Below are 21,049 nucleotides of genomic sequence, written 5' to 3' on the forward strand. Positions count from 1 at the left end.
TATCCAATTAAAAATCAGAGATTGTAAGAGAGGGTAACAAAAGAACAAGGCCCAGCTATGTTGTCTTGGAGTAAAAGGATGGAAAAAGATATACTTTATAAATAATAATATGAGAAAACTGGAGTGGCTATATATCAGACAAAAATTTCAATATAATGAATACCAGTAGTGATAAAGACACTTCATTATGATGAAAATATATCAGAAAAACATATCAAAATCCATGTAACAAACCAACAGAACTAAAAGGGAAAACAGACAAACTGTCAATCATAATTGAAGATTTTTATATCCTCTTTCAGTGACTGACAGAGTAAAGAAAAAATTGAGTAATAATTTAGAAGATCTAAATGAAACATCAGCCATCCTGATCTAATAGTTTATAGGATACTATGCCCAACAATTGCAGAGTACAGATTTTAAACATAAAGGGGTGCGTAGGTGGCTCAGTCAACTGAGTGTTTCGAATCTTGATTTCAGCTCAGTCATGATCCTACAGTCGTGGAATCAAGCCCCACTTAAGATTCTTTCTCTCTCTCTCTCCCTCTGGCCTTCTTTCCCACTTGTATGCTCTCTCTCTTTCTAAAATAAATAGATAGATAGAGATAGATAGATAGTAGATGGGTAAAGTGCATATAAAATATTCAACAAGACAGAGCATATGTAGGGCCATTAAGCAAGACTCAATAAATTTCAAAAATGTGAAAATTTACAGAGTATATTCCTCTAATCACACTGGAATTAAAAGACATCAGGAATAACAGGATATCTAAAAAGTACCCAATTATTAAGAAATTAAAATACTACACTTCTAAACCCAGGGCAAAAAACGAAATTACAAGGGAAATCAGAAAATATTTCAACTGATAATAAAAACAGAACATCAAAATTGTGGAATACATCAGTGCTCGGAAGGATATAGTTGCCACTTCTGTCCTCACAACAAGAAAAAAGCTGAACTGAAAAATTAACAACTTGTTTTACATTTAGAAACGTAACCAGTTTTCAAATATACCCCAAACTTATATTCTCCTTAACAAAGCTGAGCGAGGGAAACTATTTTATCAGACCCTCATTTACTGCAGTTTTGCCAAAATCTGCAATCTGGCACAGTGGAAATACCCAATTCATGCTCCGTAAGAGTAAGACCTAGTCATAGGACTATAGAATGTTTCTCTTCCTACATACTTACCACCCCATCAACAGGGCTCCTGTGAAACAGAGGATCACAGCTGAAAGAACCACAAACCTAAGACCCTATTTGAGCAGTCTCTAGGAAAACTCAAAGATGATAGCGAACAAGACAAAAAAATAGGACACTAGAGGGAATTTTATTCTCTGAGAACACAGCTATAACAGGCAGTAAACATAGACTAGCTTCTAATCAGATAAACATATCACTTGACAATAAAGCTGTATTTACCTGTTTTTGTTTTTTTTTTAACCCAATACAACATGCCTGGCTTTCAACAAAAAAATTACAAAGCACGCTGAACGGCAAACAACACAGCCTGAAGAGACAAAGCAAGCATCAGAACCAGACTCATATATGGCAGAGATTTCAGAATTATCAGACTGGGAATCTAAAAACATTAAAAAAAAATTAAAAATAACTAAGATGAATATGCCAAGCATTCTAATGGTAGTGTCAGAGGAGCAGAGGAAGAAAATGAGGAGGGGTTAGTGTTTTCCTGTCACCAGTGTAAGGCAAGCCAGAACTTCCTCTCTGCTGTCTTAGTCTGTTTGAGCTGCTGTAACCAAGTACCTTATAAATGAAAGAAATTTATTTCCCACATTTCTGGGGGCTGGAAGTCCCAGACCAGGGTGCCAGCAAGGTCACAGGGTCCTCTTCCAGGTCTTTGATTTCTCATTGAATTCTCACACAGTGGAAGGACAAGGGAACTCTGGGGTCTCTTTTCTAAGGACATTAATTCCATACGTGTCTGCCCTCATGACATAATCACCATAATCACTCAAAGGCTACACCTCCTAATACCATCACATCAGGTATCAGGATTTCAACATAGGAATTTTGGGGAGACACAAACATTCAGATCATATCACCTGTGTAAGAGTAAAGAAACTCTCCACATGGTGTGCCCATGGAGGCTAAGTGAGGAACCTTAACTTCCAGCTACACTCAGTACTAACAAGGTGACACCCCTCTTCCTCTAACATTGTCTAAAAAGCCAGCCACAATAGAATGTTTCAGTGAGATTCAGAGTCTCATAATGTAATACTTAAAATTTCTTGGTTTCGATAAAAAAAAATAATCACTTGTCATTCTAAGAAACAGGAAGATGTCAAACTGAATGAAAAGAGACAATAAACAGACGCCAACACTGAGAAAAGAAGAATATTAAAATTATCTGACATAGATTTTAAAGCAGTCAACAGAGAAATCACTGATCATTTACAAACACATCCAAAAAATTAGGAAGCCTCAGCAAATAAATATACACCCAAAAACCCTATAAAGACAGAATTCTAAAAAATGTTCAAGTAACACATTAGAAGGCAGGAAAAATAAAACAGCAACAGAAAACAAAGAGAAAGCAAAAAAGGAAATGGTAGGCTGTTAACAATGAGACAACAGAACCAAAATGGAATCCCATATGCTCACCCCGATGTCAGCACAACCAGCATAGTACCTAACCTAACTGCAGTTTCAGCCTCTCCTAAGAACATGACCTTTAATCAGTCAATGTGTAATTACCAGGTTAGCACTAGTGAGGTAATCTGCCAGACAGACCCCCACCTTCCCTCAGAGGAAGGTGACCTTGCCTGTAACAATCCACTCCTGGTTAGTAGAACTTCCTGGCCCCATCTTCTTCTGCCTATAAAAGTCTTCTGTTTGGTGTAGCTCCTCAGAGCTCCTTTCTACTTGCTAGATGCAACACTGCCCAAATCATGAATTGTTGAAATAAAGCCAATTAGATCTTCAAATTTAGTCAGTGAATTTTGCTTTTTAACAAAGATTAAGTTCTAATATATCTGTAATTCTATTAAATATCAGTAGTCTAAATACATCTGGTAAAAGATAAAAACTGACAGTAGTTCAAAAAACATGACTCAATTATATGCCATTATGGGGAGCAAAATTTGCCACCACAAAATGTGACTTTTTGACATGTAGATTATTTTAGGCTGAATATTTTCAAGAAACATAAGGTTCAGGAAGAAACTTTGACCTTCTTTCTGTCTAAAAGAGTTTAGAAAGAGGAAGTGCTCTAGGAAGGGAGCTTTCACCATAGATAACTACAGTATAATATAAAGTAGGTGTGGTAGAGAGAAATCTAGCAAATCTGTTAAAATTCCTGTGTCCCAATGTTTCTATGTGGTTCAGCACACATTATTTACCAAACATTTACTTTTTCATATTCCTGTGAATTGTCTTTATTCCTTTGAAGTCCCAGACCCCTCTCCCTTCTTAACTGTGGGTGGCATATAAACCTTAAATGCCTGCCTGGGGGCTGTATTATCTTACAGAGCACCTGTACATATGTAATTAAGTTTGATTTTCTCCTGTTAACCTGTCTCATTGTCAACACAGTAAAGATGTCATTTCTTCCCAAAGAGATATATAGCCTTAACACAATTTCTACAAAAATCTTAGTGACATTTTTTATAGATATAAAAATATTTTTCTAAAATTTATATGAAGAGACCAAGGAACTTCAGGAATAGCTAAAACAACTTTGAACAAGAAAAATAAAAATAAAGTGGGAGAAATCAGTCTACCCAATTTCAGGGCTTATATAGTTATAGTAATTAAGACTGTGTGATCTCAATCCCAAAAAACAAATAATCCAGTGAAGAAATGGGTAAAAGACATGAATAGACACTTCCCCAAAGAAGACATCCAGATGGCCAACAGACATATGCAAAAATGCTCAACATCACTCATCATCAGGGAAATACAAATCAAAACCACAAGGAGATACCACCTCACATCTGTGAGAATGGCTAACATTAACAACTCAGGCAACTACAGATGTTGGCGAGGATGAGGAGAAAGAGGATCTCTTTTGTACTGCCGGTGGGAATGCAAACTGTGGTGCAGCCACTCTGGAAAACAGTGTGGAGGTTCCTCAAAAAATTAAAAACAAAACTACCCTACGACCCAGCAAGTGCACTACTAAGCATTTATCCAAGGGATACAGGTATGCTGTTTCAAAGGGACACATGCACCCCCATGTTTATAGCAGCACTATCAACAACAGCCAAAGTATGGAAAGAGCCTAAATATCCATTGATGGATGAATGGATAAAGAAGATATGGTATATACAAAATATGGAGTATTACTTGGCAATCAGAAAGAATGAAATCTTGCCATTTACAACTACGTGGATGGAACCAGAGGGTATTATGCTAAGCAAAATTAGTCAGAAAAAGACAAATATCCTATGACTTAACTCATATGAGGACTTCAAGACACGGAACAGATGAACATAAGGGAAGGTAAGCCAAAATAATATAAAAACAGGGAGGGGGACAAAACATAAGAGACTCTTAAATAATGGAGAACAAACAGAGGGTTACCAGAGGAGTTGTGGGAGGGAGGGACAGGCTAAATGGATAAGGGGCATTACGGAATCTACTCCTAAAATCATTGTTACACTATATGATAACTAACTTGAACGTAAATTTAAAAAACAATAATATATTAAATAAAGAAAAAAAAAAGACTGTGTGGTACTGATATAGGTAACAGACAAAAAAATGAATGAGAGAGAGTAAAGAATTCCAAACTAGAGCCACAGAGTATGCCCAAATGATTCTTGATAAATGTGCAAAAGCACCTAATGGAGGAAAGACAGCCTTTTAACAAATCCAACTAGACACCCACAGGCAAAAAGAACAAAAGCAATGAAAAGGTCAACCTTGGGTTTATACTTTATGTAAGAATAATTCAAAATGGATCAAAGACTTACACATAAAACATAAAGCTATAAAACTTATTAAAGATAAAGCATTCTTAGATTTGACACCTAAAGCAAGAAAAAAAAATGATAAGTTGAACTACATCAAATTTAAGCTTTAACTCCATGAAAGACTGTTCAAGAGGATGAAAAAGTAAGTCTGAGAGTGGAAAAAATATGTGCAAATCCACATTCAAGAGAAGATTATCATCTAGATTTTATAAAGAGTTCTCAAAACTTAACAGTAAAAATACAAAGAGTTCAATTGGAAAATGGGCAGAAGACATGAGAAGCCATTTCCCTGAAGAGGATATACTAATAAACAATAAGCATATGAAAAGATGTTCAACATCATTAGCCACTAAGGAAATGCAAATTAAAACCACAATGAGATATCATTAGACATCTATCAAAACTGCTAAAAAGTGACATCAAAGGCTAGTGAGGATATGGAGAAATTAGAACAGTCACACACTGCCACTGGCAATGTAAAATGGTACCACTAGTCTAGAAAACAGATTGGCAGTTTCTTAAACTCTAAACATACAACTACCATGTGACCTAACAACTGCACTCCTAGGCATTTATCCCAGAAAAATGAAGACTTATGATGATATTAGGACTTATAAAATTAGAAATATACATTTTGGTCTTTGTCCATGGTTCCTGGCACAGTTCCTAAAATCAATATAATTTCCTAATTGATAAAGAGCAGTGGAGCATCTTTTGTTCTAATATTTGGCCTTTTTTCTTAGTCCTAAAAAGCTCCAAAGAATAAAGGTGAAAAGGGTATCTTTTGTTATTCATAACTGTGGGGGATAAGCTTAGGAACCCCCCGGGCTTACACCAATGGGTTAACAAGGCATAAAGAAATACAAGGCCATAGGATGTTCACACCCGAGCTTGGGTAAACAAGATTGGCACCCCAACAATAGGGAGGTGCAAAGGAACCCCAGGATAGAGAAGGGCACAAAGGTGTCCAATACAAAGATTTATGAGGTAAGCAAGATTAGGTGTTCAGGGCAGAAGTGCCCCCCAATTTAGTACTATAGCAAAATGCTGCTTTCACAGGAGGAAAGGACCAAGTTACGTAAACAGGTAAATTGAGCTATAGACTGCTGTGATGCAGGTGAAGCTGCCCAGAGCTGAGATGATTAACAAAAGAAAGGTGCCTTATTAACTCTGAGGTCAAGTGTCCTATCTGTCTCATCCCCTAGTCTAGCTAAGATAAACGGAGGTGGTGCTTCACGTCCACTGTAAACAATCTTCTGCCCAACTGCCTGGCGCCCAGATTTTGTTTTGTTTTAACCCAAACCCCTAACCCCAAATATCTTCAAGACCCCCTTTTCCTCACGTCCCCAAGTTAATGTTCACAGATTCAATGCTCCTTTGTACATGCCCATCATGTTTGCAAGCCTTCTGATCCTAATAAAAATGGGGCTAATAAAAACCCTGATTCAGGGCTCTTGTCTTTTCCCAGACATTAGCCATCTCTTGCTTTTCATCGTGCATCCTGCTCTTTTGCTGGCCAAAAGAGAGCTTTAGACTTAGAGTCTATGACATGTAACAAGTCTCTTTCAAACCCCATCAAGTTTATGCTAAGGAGGTGACTTATGAAAGGTCCCTCAGGACTGGGCACCTGGGTGGCTCAAGTCAGGTGAGTAGTCCTGTGTGACTCTTGATTTCAGCTCAGGTCATGATCCCAGGGTCAAGGATCAAGTCCCACTCCATACCGAGAATGGAGCCTGCTTAAAATTCTCTCTCTCCCTCTGCCCCTCTCCCTGCTAGTATACACATGCTCTCTCCCTCTCCCTGAAAAAAGAAAAAAATAAAAAATAAACATGAAAAGTCCCTAGATAAGCAGTGGATGGGGGGCTGGCTGCTGGGGTACCCAACCATGTGATTAAAGGGCTCAAACTTCTAGTCTCACTCCACTACCCTAACCCATACCCCAACTTCAGGGGCTCTGGGGAGGAAAAAGGGACAAGAGGTTACATTAATAACCAAAGGCCAATAATTTGATCAATCATGCCTATATAACAAAGCCTCCTTAAAAAATCCCTCAAGTATGGGGTTTAAAAATTTCCAACTTGGTGAGCACAGCACATGGAAGTTCAAGGAGGGTGACATACCTAGAGAATGAAGCTCCATACCCACCCCCCGAGTCTTGCACTAATGTGTCTCTTCTACCAGGCTATTCCTGAGGTGTACCCTTTCATAAAAAGCTGGTCATCTAGTTAGTAAACTATTTTCTTGAGTTCTGTGAGCTATTTAGCAATTCACTGAATCTGAAAAGGGGTTGCAGGAACCTTTGTTTACAGCCAGTTACTCAGAAACACAGGTGACAACCTGATCTATGATTGGCATCTGAAGTGGGAATAGTCCTATGGTGTCAGAATGGAGTTAAACTCTAGGATACCTAGCTGGTGTTCATTAATACTTGAAGAATTGTTTGGCCTAAGGGAAAAAACCCACATATCTGGTTGAGAAAATGCTGTAAATAGAGTGTTCGCAGAAAAAAAAACAGTGAGTAGTTTTGTTTTGTTTTGTAATACTTTCACACAAAAACCCGGAAATGAATCTATGTAACAGCTTTATTTGAAACAGCCCCAAACTAGAAACAACCCAAAAAGCAAACTGTGGTACATCAATACCATGGAACTACTGAGCAATGAAAAAGAACAAACTATTGATAAATGCAACAACCTGAATGAATCTCCAGATAATAATGATAAATGAAAAGTGCTAATCCAAAAATGTTATATATGTTATTATTCCATCCACAGAACATTCTTGAAATGAGAAAATGATATAAATGAAGAACACATGGGGCACCTGGGTGGCTCAGTCAGTTGAGCATCCGACTTTGGCTCAGTTCATGATCTCACGGTTTGTGGGTTCAAGCCCCATGCCAGGCTCTGTGCTGACAGCTCAGAGCCTGGAGCCGGCTTCGGATTCTTTGTTTCCCTCTCTCTCTGCCCTTTTCCTGCTCACGTGCTCACTCGCTCGCTCTCTCTCTCTCTCTCTCTCTCAAAAATAAATAAACATTAACAAATTTTTTTTAAAAAAATGAAAAACACATTAGTGGCTGCCAGGTGTTAAGGAGCAGTTGAGAACACAAAGGAAATGGGTGTGGCTATAAAAGGGAAACAGGAAGGATCCTTGTGGTGATGGAATTGTTCTACACCTTAAATGCATCAATGCCAATATCCTGGATGTGATATGGTACCACTTTTGTATGATGTTACCACTTGGGGGGAAGTAGGAAAAAGGTATATGGGATCTGTCTGTATATTTTTCTTAAAATTGTTATTATCTATAATTATGTCAAAATTAAAAAGTTCATTTTTTCTTTTCACACAAAAAAGTACAAACAGATGAAAAGAAAGTTAATAAGTTAATTAAAAGCAAAGCAGTACTTGCCTTTTACTGCCTTACATCTACCTTTTAACTCTGGATAACTGTGCTAACTGTATCATGGACTTTTACTCTCTTACAATTAGAAAAATCTTTCATACATAAATCATAAAAATAGAAAACATATTGTGATTATAAATAACATAATCTCCTTACCAATGTACCCTGGAATCGTCCTGGCTTCTTATACCATGCTTTGTTGCCTTCCTCTTCACAAACACATAGATGATCCATAAGTCCATTACTATATACAAAACATTTTCCTAACAAAGAAGATCCCAACAGTCAAAACCTACTTCACACAACTATGCTATTTTTACAGATGAACAAATTCAAAGTACAATGAGTTGACTAGAAAATTACGAATTACCTTTGTTTTCACCTTTTAGGATGAAAAATACATACGCTGATTTGCTTATGACATAGCACTAGTCTCTAAACTCAAAGTAGTGAAAAGTAATAGAGTAAATTTTACATTTTCAGAATGTAGAAAGCAAATGCACACAGAAATAAATTCTTTTAGGGTATATGAGGGAATACAGGGGGGAAATAAAGGAGGAAAACCTGTTTTGAAAAGAGAACATGGGTGTACATCCTATTTGACAAGAAGAAAACTGTGGTATACAAGGGAAATTCAGGTAATAAAATTTTTTTTGGACTATACATAAGTGAAACAGACATATAAATAAATAAAAACATACACATAAATCTAATGTACACTTGAAAGTTGTTTAGAGAGTAGATTTTAAAAGTTCTCATCACAAGAAAATGTTAATTGTGTGAGGTGATAGAACATTGACTAAACTTACTGGGTTGATCATTTTGCAATACACACATACATTAATTCATTATGTGGCACACCTAAAACTAATACAATGTTATATGTCAATTATATCCCAATTAGAAAAATACACTATTTAAAAAAGGTTCTTCTCACCAATGTAAACTGTGCTATGCTTTGTCCCTCGCTCTCTATTTATACTGCTCAATCTTGACATTCATCAGTTCCCACCTAATTTACTACAACTTTCCCTAATAGCAACTCCTTCCAATTATTGGACTCACTCTAGCTGCCAAAATTACCTTTTCTGTTCAACCATGTATAATTCTGTGAGTTTCATAATACGTAAGTCTAAGTGTCTCCTTCTGCTTTTAAGGATTTCTTAAATGTGTAGGAAACTGCCTTCCCTTTTACTCTCTTATAATCCATCTATACTTTCCTCCATCTGAAATATGCCTATTGTTCATTCCATCTCAGTACTGTGTTCATCAGAGGGGCATCTATGTCCAAGCCAACATTCTCATAGTCCAAGCAATCTGTTTTCTGCTACTTAAACATGTTTGAGGGGCACCTGAATAGCTCAGTTGGTTAAGCATCCGACTTCAGCTTGAGTCATGATCTTGTGGTTCATGGGTTTAGCCCTGCGTTGCGCTCTGTGCTAATAGCTCAGAGCTTGGAGCCTCCTTTGGATTTTGTGTGTTCCTCTCTTTTTCTGTCCCTCCCCACCATGTACTTTCTCTCTCTCTCTCAAAAATAAACATTAAAAAAAATTTTAACATGTTTAAAATATCATCTTATAAAATTGTGGAAGATTGATAAAGGAATTGCTATTTTTTTCCCATCTAATAAAAATACATGACTACTCTTTTCAAATTCACATAAACCATACTATCCTGATAAAATAATGATTTCTAAGCACTATATTCACGCACCAGTTGGATGACTGTTGGATGAATGTTCTAGGATGGGCAGAACTCTTAGACTAAGGAGGAAGCTAGAGTCTAAGATTCCTTACACTTTTAATTGTGCTCTTGTGAGACACATACTCAAATATTAAATCACCCAATACTTTAATCAGCTATATAAAAGAGTTATAAGTGTTTTATATATATATTTGTTTTAGGGCTAGACTCCATCACGTACAACTAAGTATGTGCCAAAAAGCATTTCTGCATGAGGATAAAGAGCCATGAACTTTAAAAAATTAACAAAAAGTATTTTTCAAACAAAAATGAATAAAGTAACATTTAAAAACCTAACAAGATTTTCAGGATAACTAGTACACATACCTTTGGAGAATGGGTTCCTTTGCGCTTGCAGTCGAATTTTAATGACATCCAGAGGAGTCACTATGAAGAAACATAAATTTTAATTAATAATACCTGTAAATTATACAGATATTTGTCCAAATATGACAAAATGTAGCAAATCATACCACTCTTCATGACTATGTGAGTAAGATTATTTATCTCAAAGTGGTTTTAAATGTAACATTCTAATTTTTTGCCCTTGAATTCTGTTTAGAAGAGGATCAATGAGAAGACAATTACTTCTCTCATCACTAAACGATCATTTATAATATTTCTATAATAATTCCATTCCAAACCTAAAATACTAGTATTTTTAAGAAACTACATCATCTAAGGTAAAGAATAAAAGTTTTAGAAGTCTATATAAAAATTTGAGAATAACTCTATTACAAGTAATCAACAATATTAGTTTTTCTAACACATTAATTTAGCTATATCAAATAAAAACTATAGATAATGAAAAAGTGAGTAAGCTAGCCATAAATCGTCTTTACTGTCACATTGTGTTACTCCATTTGGGAATAGCACAGTAAAGGAGAATTGTTTTCATTTGCATGCTATTTTATCCAAGTAGGAAAAAATGCCGAATAGTGGTTGTAAGAAACCTTTTCCTTATCTGAGAATGAGGAAGTCACATTAGATTATCTTTAAGGTCTTTACAACACTAACTGAGGTAAGATAGCACATCCAACAGTAATACATTTATATGTGTTCTAATCATCTGCTATCTTATCTAAATAAACTAGCCATCTATCACCTAACTATATTGTTTGTCTTTCTCTGGAAGAAATAGACTGTAAAAAACAGAAAATGTGGCCAAAGGAATTTAAGAAATTCACTGTTAATGCAAGCAAAAGAAAACGTAACTTGTATTTGTTGCTACCATAAGTTGCCCAAGTTCTAAATCATTCATTATATTAATATTTTATCCTATTTTCTTGTTTCCTTTTAAAAAAGGCTAATAGAGTCATAAAAGTTCAATATTGACAGGCACTTCAATATTGGTCTGAGCCCCTGATATTATAGGTAAAAATAAAGTTCAGAGAGAAGTAGGGACTGTCTCAAACTGCACTCAGCCTAAGAATGGCAAAGACAGTAATAAAATTCAAGTCTCTTGATTCTCTCTCCAGAGTTATTTTTATGTTACGCTGATGGAGAGATATGATGAAGCATGAATGATAATACTATCATTATTTCAGACAGTAAATTCAAATGGAAATCTATAACAGTTACATAATCTATAACATTAACATTATTTTACCCATTAGTGATGTCAGGATAGCTCCAGTACAAGAGGCAAACATTTGTTGAAGGGGTGTCACTTTGATAATCTGTGGTCCCTCTGACTCAGGATCCATATTTTTAACTGACTGAAGAAAAATCTGTTAAGGAAAATCAAAATGTAAAATAGGAGTTTAATGAAAATGCCCTCAGATCTGACTGCTAAAAATTAAATCATCTATAAAAACAGTAGCCAGCATTAATATCAAAGCACGTGCTGTTGACCACAATCAAAAATAAATATATATAAGTTCTACACAAAGGCACTAACTACACAATTGTCATTAATAGAACAGGCACTCTGATTTTCCAAAAATGGTAGTGCACTTAAGCTGTGTGAGCAGCATCACATTTGTAAGACAGTTCATAGAGCAGTAAGAATACAGACTCTGGCCAAGTAACAGAATGAAGGCACCTGACCAACAAGGCCCAGAATCTGTGTATTTAGCCTCATAAGAACTACTTATATACTCTAATATAGAGCTAGCAAATATATCATTATTTCTGATGCATGCCAAAAGTTGCTCCAAAGGTATAAAATAAAAACACATAATCTTCAAAAGAAGCATTATCTTAGAAAAATTTGATGTGAAAAGCAATATATACTCTTTTCTAAAAAGCCAGTTAATATAAAAAAGTATAAAAACCACTTATAAACCTTTTATTCAAAAATAACCACTAGCAATATAAGGGTATCACCTTTCCAAATGTCTATGTACACACAAATGCATATATAAGTATGTACATGTATATAACATATACACACATGCACCTGCAGATTACACATAATAAATCAAACACGTACAAACATTTGTATACCTGTGTACATGCATCTTTTTAAAAAAACAAATAGGTTAATACTATTCATAATGTTTAGTATCAGTGTGGACCCTTAAAAATACATTACAGACATTGTATCAATAAATATAGATTTATACTATCATTTTTAATACTTTGAGTTTTTGATTGTATTTAATCAGTCTCACATTGTTGGATATTTAGGTCACTGTCAAATTTTCATTATTCATTCACTCATACACTCTTGTATAAATATCCTCATATACATAGTTTTTTGTAGTCTTCCTAGAATTACTATATAAGAAAAAGTAAGCTTGCTAGGCTTAACTAAAAACTTGAGATAAATTGCCAAAATGCTTTCCAGAAAGACTGGACCAATTTATACTTCCACTGGAAATAAATGAGTTCCTATTAACCCAGAATTTCACCAAACTCACTCTCTCTCTCTCTCTCTCTCACAAACACACTTTGGTATCACTTATTTTTTTTTGTGAACAATTTGAAAGTAGGTTGAATACATCACACCTCTTCATCCTAAAAACCTCAGAATATTCTTTAAAAAAAATTTTTTTAATGTTTATGTTTTTGAGAGAGAGAAAGAGAGAGACAGAGCATTAAATCATCTATAAAATGATGGGAGAGGGGTAGAGAGAGAGGGAGACCACAGAATCTGAAGCAGGCTCCAGGCTCTGAGCTGTCAGCACAGAGCCTGACCTGGGGCTCGAAAGCAAAAACTGTGAGATCGTGACCTGAGGCGAAGTCAGATGCTTGACCAACTGAGTCATCCAGGTGCCTTACCTCAGAATATTCTTACATTTCACAGTAACATTATCAAATTGAGGAAACTTAATTTAGAGAGTCTCCTATGCTCCATATTCCAATTTTATCAATCATCCCAATAATGAACTTCATAAAAATGGTAGTCTTATTGTTTCTTTGGACTTTTCTTACTACTCACCTGGTTTAAGTCTTTTCCTCAACTCTATGGTGCAATATTTTGTTTGTAACATCAGTAGCTGAAAATCTGTAGTGAAAAATGAAAGTAATTGTCTTATTTTTTCACACAAGAAAAGGAGAACCTAAGGAAAGGAGTATGCAAAAAAAACCAAAAGACAAATCAACAAATATTTACTGAGTATCCTCTTTTACACACTTTGAGGAATATTGCCACAGTAAATTTATTCTGCTAAAAAAAAAACCAAAAACAATTCTAGAACCTGCACACTCTGATTAACCTTAGCATCACTGAGTCAGTAAGATTTTGTGCTGCAAAATTAAGTATTCAGCATTATCTATCTATGAAGTATTTTTTAGGAAAAAAGTTTAATCTAGATCTAAACAATCCACTGGATCTAAGTTCCAATTTATAGGAAATTCAGAGACTCAAGTAACATGGTTAAGAATACCACAAAATAGGAGAAATTGTAACACTCTATAGGACTATTGTCTTGGTTTCAACAAATGAAATTAAGGTGGGAGAAAAGCAGGGGAGGGAGAACTGTTCTAGTATAAGGGAATCTTGTGAGAGTTACCAACCAAATACATCTTGATTCAAATAAATGAAATTTTAAAAGTCAGTTTAAGGGTAAATAAGGAAATCTAAACATCGTCTACATATCAGATATTAAAAAATTATTATTGATTTTGTTTGATGAGATAATAGTACTATGGTTATACTGGAAGTGTCTTTTTTTCAATTAGAATTTTTATTTATTTATTTTGAGAGAAAGAGAGAGAATGAGAATGAGAAAGAAAGAAAGAGAGTAAGCGTGTGCCATGAAGGGGGAAGGGCAGAGAGAGCGCATCCCAAATGTGGATTACTTTCACAACCATGAGATCATGACCTGAGCTGAAATCAATAGTCAGACAGACACTTAACCGACTGAGCCACCCAGGCGCTCCCAGAAGTGTCTTTTTTTTTTTTTTTTAAGAGAGTCACAGTGTAAGTATTAAAAGCTAAAGTGTTATAATAGCTGTAGTTTACAATACTTCAGAACAAATAAATATACTAATGTTAATAATCTGCTGGGGTGCCTGGGTGGCTCAGTCAGTTAAGAGTTTGACTCTTGGATTGAGCTTCACGCTAGGCATAAAGCCTGCTTAGGATTCTCTCTCTCCCTCTACCCTTCCCCTGCTGTGCACACACTCTCAAAACAAACAAACAAACAAACAAACTCCTAAATCTAGGTGGTAAATATACCATAAGTTTTTCACTGTTCTGTATTTTTCTGTATACAGGAAAATTTGAACAATGAAATTTTTTTAGTTCCTGAAATTTATGTAGAAACTTCAAGTCAAGTCCAAGAAAATACTTTTAACATTTGTTTATTTGAACATAGTTAAGTGGAAAAATAATAAACATATGCTAGAATACAGGTGTACTCCTCCTCCAGAAGACTAAAAAGGCCTACAATGCTTTATTTTGACATCCTTTCCAGCAAAGTTGTTAACCTGAATATGCTCAAACCAGAAAAAAGAGTCAAAAAAACTGATATATTTCTAACAATTATATAGAATTATATAGAATGTAAGTCAGAAATTCAGTTGTAACATTTGAGAACTCAGAATTAAGGTTATTGGACTTTTTATTTCTTCTTAATAGAAAAGTATTTTAAAAAAATTATAGCAGCAATTTTTATAAGATCATAATCTACTTAACAACGAGATCTGAAAAATTAGTCTCTTTTTCAATTTATCTGAAAAATAATATGGGAAAAAATGAACAACATAACCACAGATTTGGAGGCAGATGGTGAAAAAGTAGGAAGTAATAATCATTGAGGACTGTCTAGAACTTATATTCTCCAGTGTTTTAAATTCCTTACAGTCCTATCATCCTACTTATCTTTTTTCTTTGCATCCTTCTACTCTTCTAGTGGCAGCTATTCTACCCTTTCCAGGGAACACACAGACTATTGGGGGAGATGATTTTAACATTAATATATCCTGTAAACTCAGTATATTTCGTAAAGAAATATTCTGCAAGAAAAGCTTTTTCCCCAAGTCCCCCAGCTCCTATTTTTTACACCTTTTCTGCATTCTACACAGTACTTAAGTTGGTATTAATAGTTTGGTATACACCGCCAAGGTGATTTTCAAGTATAAAAGGCAAACATTCTCAAGCATGAATAATGAACGAGCCCTTCTTGGGGAAAGAAATAAATTTAATTAGTGACAAAATAATACTCAACCAAACAATGGATGAAGAGGCTTTAGTTAAAAGGATTAGGGCAATACCCAAGTTGGAGGACAGTAAATCAACACATACTTCGTATCATCAGAATTTTTAATTTTTTTCAGTCAAATATATTATCTTTTTTTTTAATTTATGTTTTTATTTTATTTCTGAGAAAGAGAGAGAGAGAGAGAGAGAGAGAGAGTGTGTGTGTGTGTGTGTGTGTGAGCAGGGGAGGGGCAGAGAGAGGGGGAGACACAGAATCCAAAGCAGGCTCCAGGCTCAGAGCTGTCAGCACAGAGCCTAATGCAGGGCTCGAAATCCCGAATTGTGAGATCATGACCTCAACCGACTGAGCTACCCAGGTGCCCCTAGTTTTACAATTTTAGATCTTATATTCAAATCTTAACCCACTTGGGAGTTGATTTTTGTGTATGGTATAAGAAAAGGGTCAAAGTTCTTTTTTTTCCTTAATGTTTATTTATTCTTGAGAGAGAGAGAGAAAGAGAGAAACAGAGTGTGAGTGGGGGATGAGCAGAAAGAGAGGGAGACACAGAATCCAAAGCAGGCTCCAGGTTCTGAGCTGTCAGCACAAAGCCTGACGCACTGCTCAAACTCGTGAATAGAGAGATCGTGACCTGAGCCGAAGTTGGACACTTAACCAAATGAACCACCCAAGTGCCCCCAGCGTCAAAATTCTTATATTGTTAATGTAGTGAAGTTTATCTATCTTTCCCTTTATAGACAATACCTTTTTGTTTCCTCTTTAAGCAATCTTTCCTTACTTAAAAGTCCAAAAAACATATGCCTCCCTAGGTGTGTTGAAGTTGTGCTATTGAACAGATATTAATTCTTTAATCTAAGTGTAATTTTTTATTAAAAAAAATGTTTTTAATGTTTACTCATTTTTTTTAGAAACAGAGCACAAGTTGGGGAGGGGCAGAGAGAGAGGGAGACACAGGATCTGAAGCAGGCTCCAGGCTCTGAGCTGTCAGCAGAGAGCCCCACATGGGGCTTGAACTCATGAACTGTGAGATCACGACCTGGGCTGAAGTCAGTCACTTAAATGACTGAGCCACCTAGGCACCTTTAAGCAGAATTTTTTAAAAAGCATGTGAAATAGTGAGCCAATTGCATCATTTTCCAGATGAAAACAGGTAACTATTTTCTCCAGGTCCAATTACTAAATAATCCCTCTTTTCTCCTCTAAACAGGTACTTTGTGGAACTGTTTCTAGGCTCTCTATTCTATTCTGTTAAACTTATCCATACTTAAACCTTATCACACTGCATTATTATGTAGTTGTAATAGGCGCTTATATCTGTGGTAGGGTAAATCCACCCTACCTGTTCTTCAGAAATGTCATGGCTGTTCTTGGCCCTGTGGTCTCTCATGTAAATTTAAAAATCATCCACAGGGCTCCTGAGTGGCTCAGTCAGTTAAGTGTCTGACTCTTGGTTTTGACTCAGGTCATGATCTCACAGTTGTGAGATCAAGCCCCTCCACTCAGTGTGGAGCCTGCTTAAGATTCTCTCTTTTCCTCTCCCTCTGCCCCTTCCCTGCTCATGCTTTTTTTCTTTTCCTCTCTCTTTCCAAAAAAATAAAAAATAAAAATAAAGAGAAAGTCAATCAAAACACTACTGAGTCATCACACAGAAAGACAGCAAGAGGGGAAAAAAAGTAACAGAGAATTACAAAAATAACCAGAAAACAATTAACAGATGGCAGTAAGTACACACCTATGAATAAATTACTTCAAATGTAAATGGTCTAATCGCTCAAATCAAAAGACATAGGATGGCGGAATGGATAAAAAACCAAGACTCATCTATATGCAGACTATATTTCAGACCTAAAGATACATAAAGAATGAAAGTGGAAGGATGGAAAAAGACACCATACGAACAGAAGCAGAAACAAAAGGTAAAAACTCAAATCAGATAAAACAGACTTTGAAACAAAGACTGTAATAAGAGACAAAGTATTTACATAATAATAAAGGGGCAGTTCAACAAGAAGGTATAACAATTGTTGTAAATATCCACAAACCCAACACTGGAGCACCTAAATGCATAAAACAAACATTAACAAACATAAAGAGAGAAATTGAGAGTAACACAGTAATAGTAAGGGACTTTAACACCCCTTATATCCATGAATACATCATCCAAGCAGAAAATCAATAAGAAAAATGAACAGTCTTTGAACAAGACATTAGACCAGATGGACCTAACAGGCATATACAGAACATTTAATCCAAAAACAGAATATTCTTTTTAAATGCACATGGAACATTTTCCAAGATAGATCACATTAAGGCCACAAGTCTCAATAAATTTAAGAAGAGTGGAATAACATGCATCTTTTCCAACCACATCAGTATTAAAATAGAAATTAATCACAAGAAAAAAAAGAGAGAAAATGCAAACACATGGAGGCTATACAACATGGCAAGAAACATACAATGGTCACCAAGAAATCAGAGGAAATTAAAAAATACGACTAGGGGAGCTTGGGTAGCTCAGTCATTTAAGCATCAGACTTCGGCTCAGGTCATGATCTTGCAGTTCACGGGTTCAAGCCCCACGTTGGACTCTGTGCTGACAGCTCAAGCCTAGATCCTCCTTTGGATCCTGTGTCTCCCTAGCTCTCTGCCCCTCCTCCGCTCACACTCTGTCTCTCCCTCTCTCTCAAAAATAAAAAAAAAAATTAAGAAAAATGCTTTTTAAATAAATAAATAAATAAATAAATACATCTAGACAAAAATATAATGGTCCAAAATCGTTGGGATATAGCAAAAGCAGTTCTAAGGTAAGTTGATAACAACAAAGGCCTACCTACAGAAGAAAATTATCAAAAAAATCTAACTTTATACCTAAAGGAATTAGTAGGAACGAAGCCCAAGATGAGTAGGAGGGAGGAAATACTTGAGCATAAATAAATGAAATAAAGACCAGAAAAAGAAAAAAAAATTGATGAGAACAAGAGCTGGTTCTTTAAAAATATAAACAAAATTGATAAAACTCATTTAAAAAAAAAGACACATAATGAGAAATGAAAGAAGAATAGTAACAACTGACACCAGAGAAATACAAAAACATTCTAAGGGAATACTATAAAAAATTATATGTTTGGAATTTAGACAACCTACAAGAAATGGATAAATTCCTAGAAATATACAATCTTCCAAAACTGAATAAAGAAATAGAAAATCTGAACAGACCAATTACTAGTAACAAAATGGAATCAGTAATCAAACAACTCCCAACAAACAAAAGTCCATTTAGAGAAGAGTTCACACCTATTGTCCTCAAACTATTCCAAAAAAACAGAGAGGAAAGAAAGCTTCCAAATACATTCTATGAGACCAACAATACCCTGATTCTAAAACCAGACAAAGACACTACAAAAAAAGAAAACTACAGGCCTCTATCTCTGATGAACACAGATGCAAAGGCCCTCAACATAACGTTAGCAAACCACACTGAACAATAAGTTAAAAGGATCATTCACAATGATCAAGTGGGATTTAAGTATGAGTCAATATTCACAAATCAATCACTGTGATATACCACGTCAACAAAACAAATGATAAAAATCACAAGATCATTTCAACAGATGCAGAAAAGTATGTGACAAAATCCAACACTCATACATAATAAAAATTCTCAAAAAAGTGGGTTTAGAGGTAACATACCTTAACATAATAAAGGCTATATATGAAATATCCACAGCAAACATTATTAATAGAGAGCTTTTCCTTATAAATATAGAGCTTTTCCTCTAGCATCAGGAACAAGAAAAGGATGCTCACTCTTGCCACTTTTATTCAACACAGTACTGGAGTCCTAGCTGCAGGAATCAGACAAGAAATAAAAGGCATCCAAATTGATAAAGAAGAAGTCACTACTTGCAAATGACAGGATATTATATATAGAAAACTCTAAAGACTCCACCAAAAAGCTATTAGAATAAATGAATTCAATGGGTACTGAGGAGGGCACCTGTTGGGATGAGCACTGGGTGTTGTATGGAAACCAATTTGACAATAAATTTCATGTTAAAAAATAAATAAATAAAATGGTTTAAAAAAAAGAATAAATGAATTCAGTAAAGCTGCAGGATACAAGTTAACATGCAGAAATCAGTAGCATTTCTATACACTAACAACAAATTAGCAAAAACAGAAATTAAGTAAATAATTCCATTTGCAATTATGCCAGAAAGGATAAAATATCTAGGAATAAACTCAACCAAGGAGGTGAAAGACCTGTACTCTGAAAACTATATAACACTGATGAAAGAAATTGTAGGCAACACAACTAAATGGAAAGATATCCCATGCTAATGGATTGGAAGAATATTGTTAAAATGTCTATACTACCTAAAGCAATCTATTGATTGAATGCAATCCCTATTAAAATGGCAAGAGCACTTTTTTTTTTTTTTTTTTTTTTTTTTTTTTTTGCAGAACTAGAATAGATAATAACAAAATCTGTGTGGAACCATAAAGATCTGGAATACCCAAAGCAATCCTGTGATGGAAGAACAAAGCTGGAGGTATCACATACCACAATCTCAGTTTTTAAGATATACTAAAAAGCTGTAATAATCCAAACAGTATGGAAGTGGCACAAAAACAGACACAGATCTGTTGATGGAACAGAACAGAGAGCCCAGAAATAAACCCACATTTCATCAAGTGGTCAATTAAAGTATGACAAAGGAGGCAAGGACAAGATAAACAATGGGGAAAAGACAGTCTCTTCAATAAATGGTGCTGAGAAAACTGGACAGCTACATGCAAAAGAATGAAACTGGACCACTTTCTTACACCATACACAAAAATAAACTCAAAATGGATTAAAGACTCATATGGGAGACGTGAAACCATAAAACTAGAAGGAAATGTAGGCAGTAAGTTCCTTGACATCAACCATAGCAACATTTTTGTAGAGGTCTCCTCAGGGAAGGGAAATAAAAGCAAAAATAAACTATTAGGACTATACTAAAATAAAAAGCTTTTACATGGCAAAGGAAACCCATCTTTAAAAGGCAATATATTAAATGGGAAAAGATATATGCAAATGATTACCCAATAAAGGGTTAATATCCAAAATATAAAATGAATTTACACAACACCAAAAACACAATTGATAGGATTTAAAAAATGGGCAGAAACCCAGATAGACATTTTTCTAAAGAAGACATACAGATGGCCCCAGACGTATGAAAAGACGCTCAACATCACTCATCATCAGGGAAATGCAAATCAAACCACAGAGAGATATACCTTACCCATCAGAATGGCTGAATCAAAAAGATAAGAAATAACAAGTACTGGCAAGGATGTAGGGAAAAAGG

The 21,049-nt window shown here is 35.2% G+C and overlaps 1 protein-coding gene across 4 annotated transcripts in view; it reads right to left on the bottom strand.

Moving 5' to 3' along the window:
• Nucleotides 1-21,049, bottom strand: part of SLC25A40 (solute carrier family 25 member 40) — a 53,044-nt gene that overhangs the window by 25,610 nt on the left and 6,385 nt on the right. For 3 of the 4 annotated variants that reach the window (XR_006210982.1, XM_042965645.1, XM_015535126.2), the window contains exons 2-5: nt 13,469-13,534; nt 11,693-11,813; nt 10,411-10,470; nt 8,497-8,603 (exon numbers count right to left, since the gene is read on the bottom strand). Coding sequence is in view for 3 of the 4 variants with exons in the window: in XM_042965645.1 (XP_042821579.1) it covers nt 8,497-8,603; nt 10,411-10,470; nt 11,693-11,789 (264 nt within the window). In the remaining variant the exon portion in view is untranslated. Of the gene's footprint in view, nt 1-8,496; nt 8,604-10,410; nt 10,471-11,692; nt 11,814-13,468; nt 13,535-21,049 lie in introns of those variants that run through there. The other variant, XM_042965641.1, reaches the window with a different exon arrangement.

The sequence above is a fragment of the Panthera tigris genome, chromosome A2 (assembly GCF_018350195.1).
Source record: "Panthera tigris isolate Pti1 chromosome A2, P.tigris_Pti1_mat1.1, whole genome shotgun sequence".
Taxonomy (NCBI): Eukaryota; Metazoa; Chordata; class Mammalia; order Carnivora; family Felidae; genus Panthera; species Panthera tigris.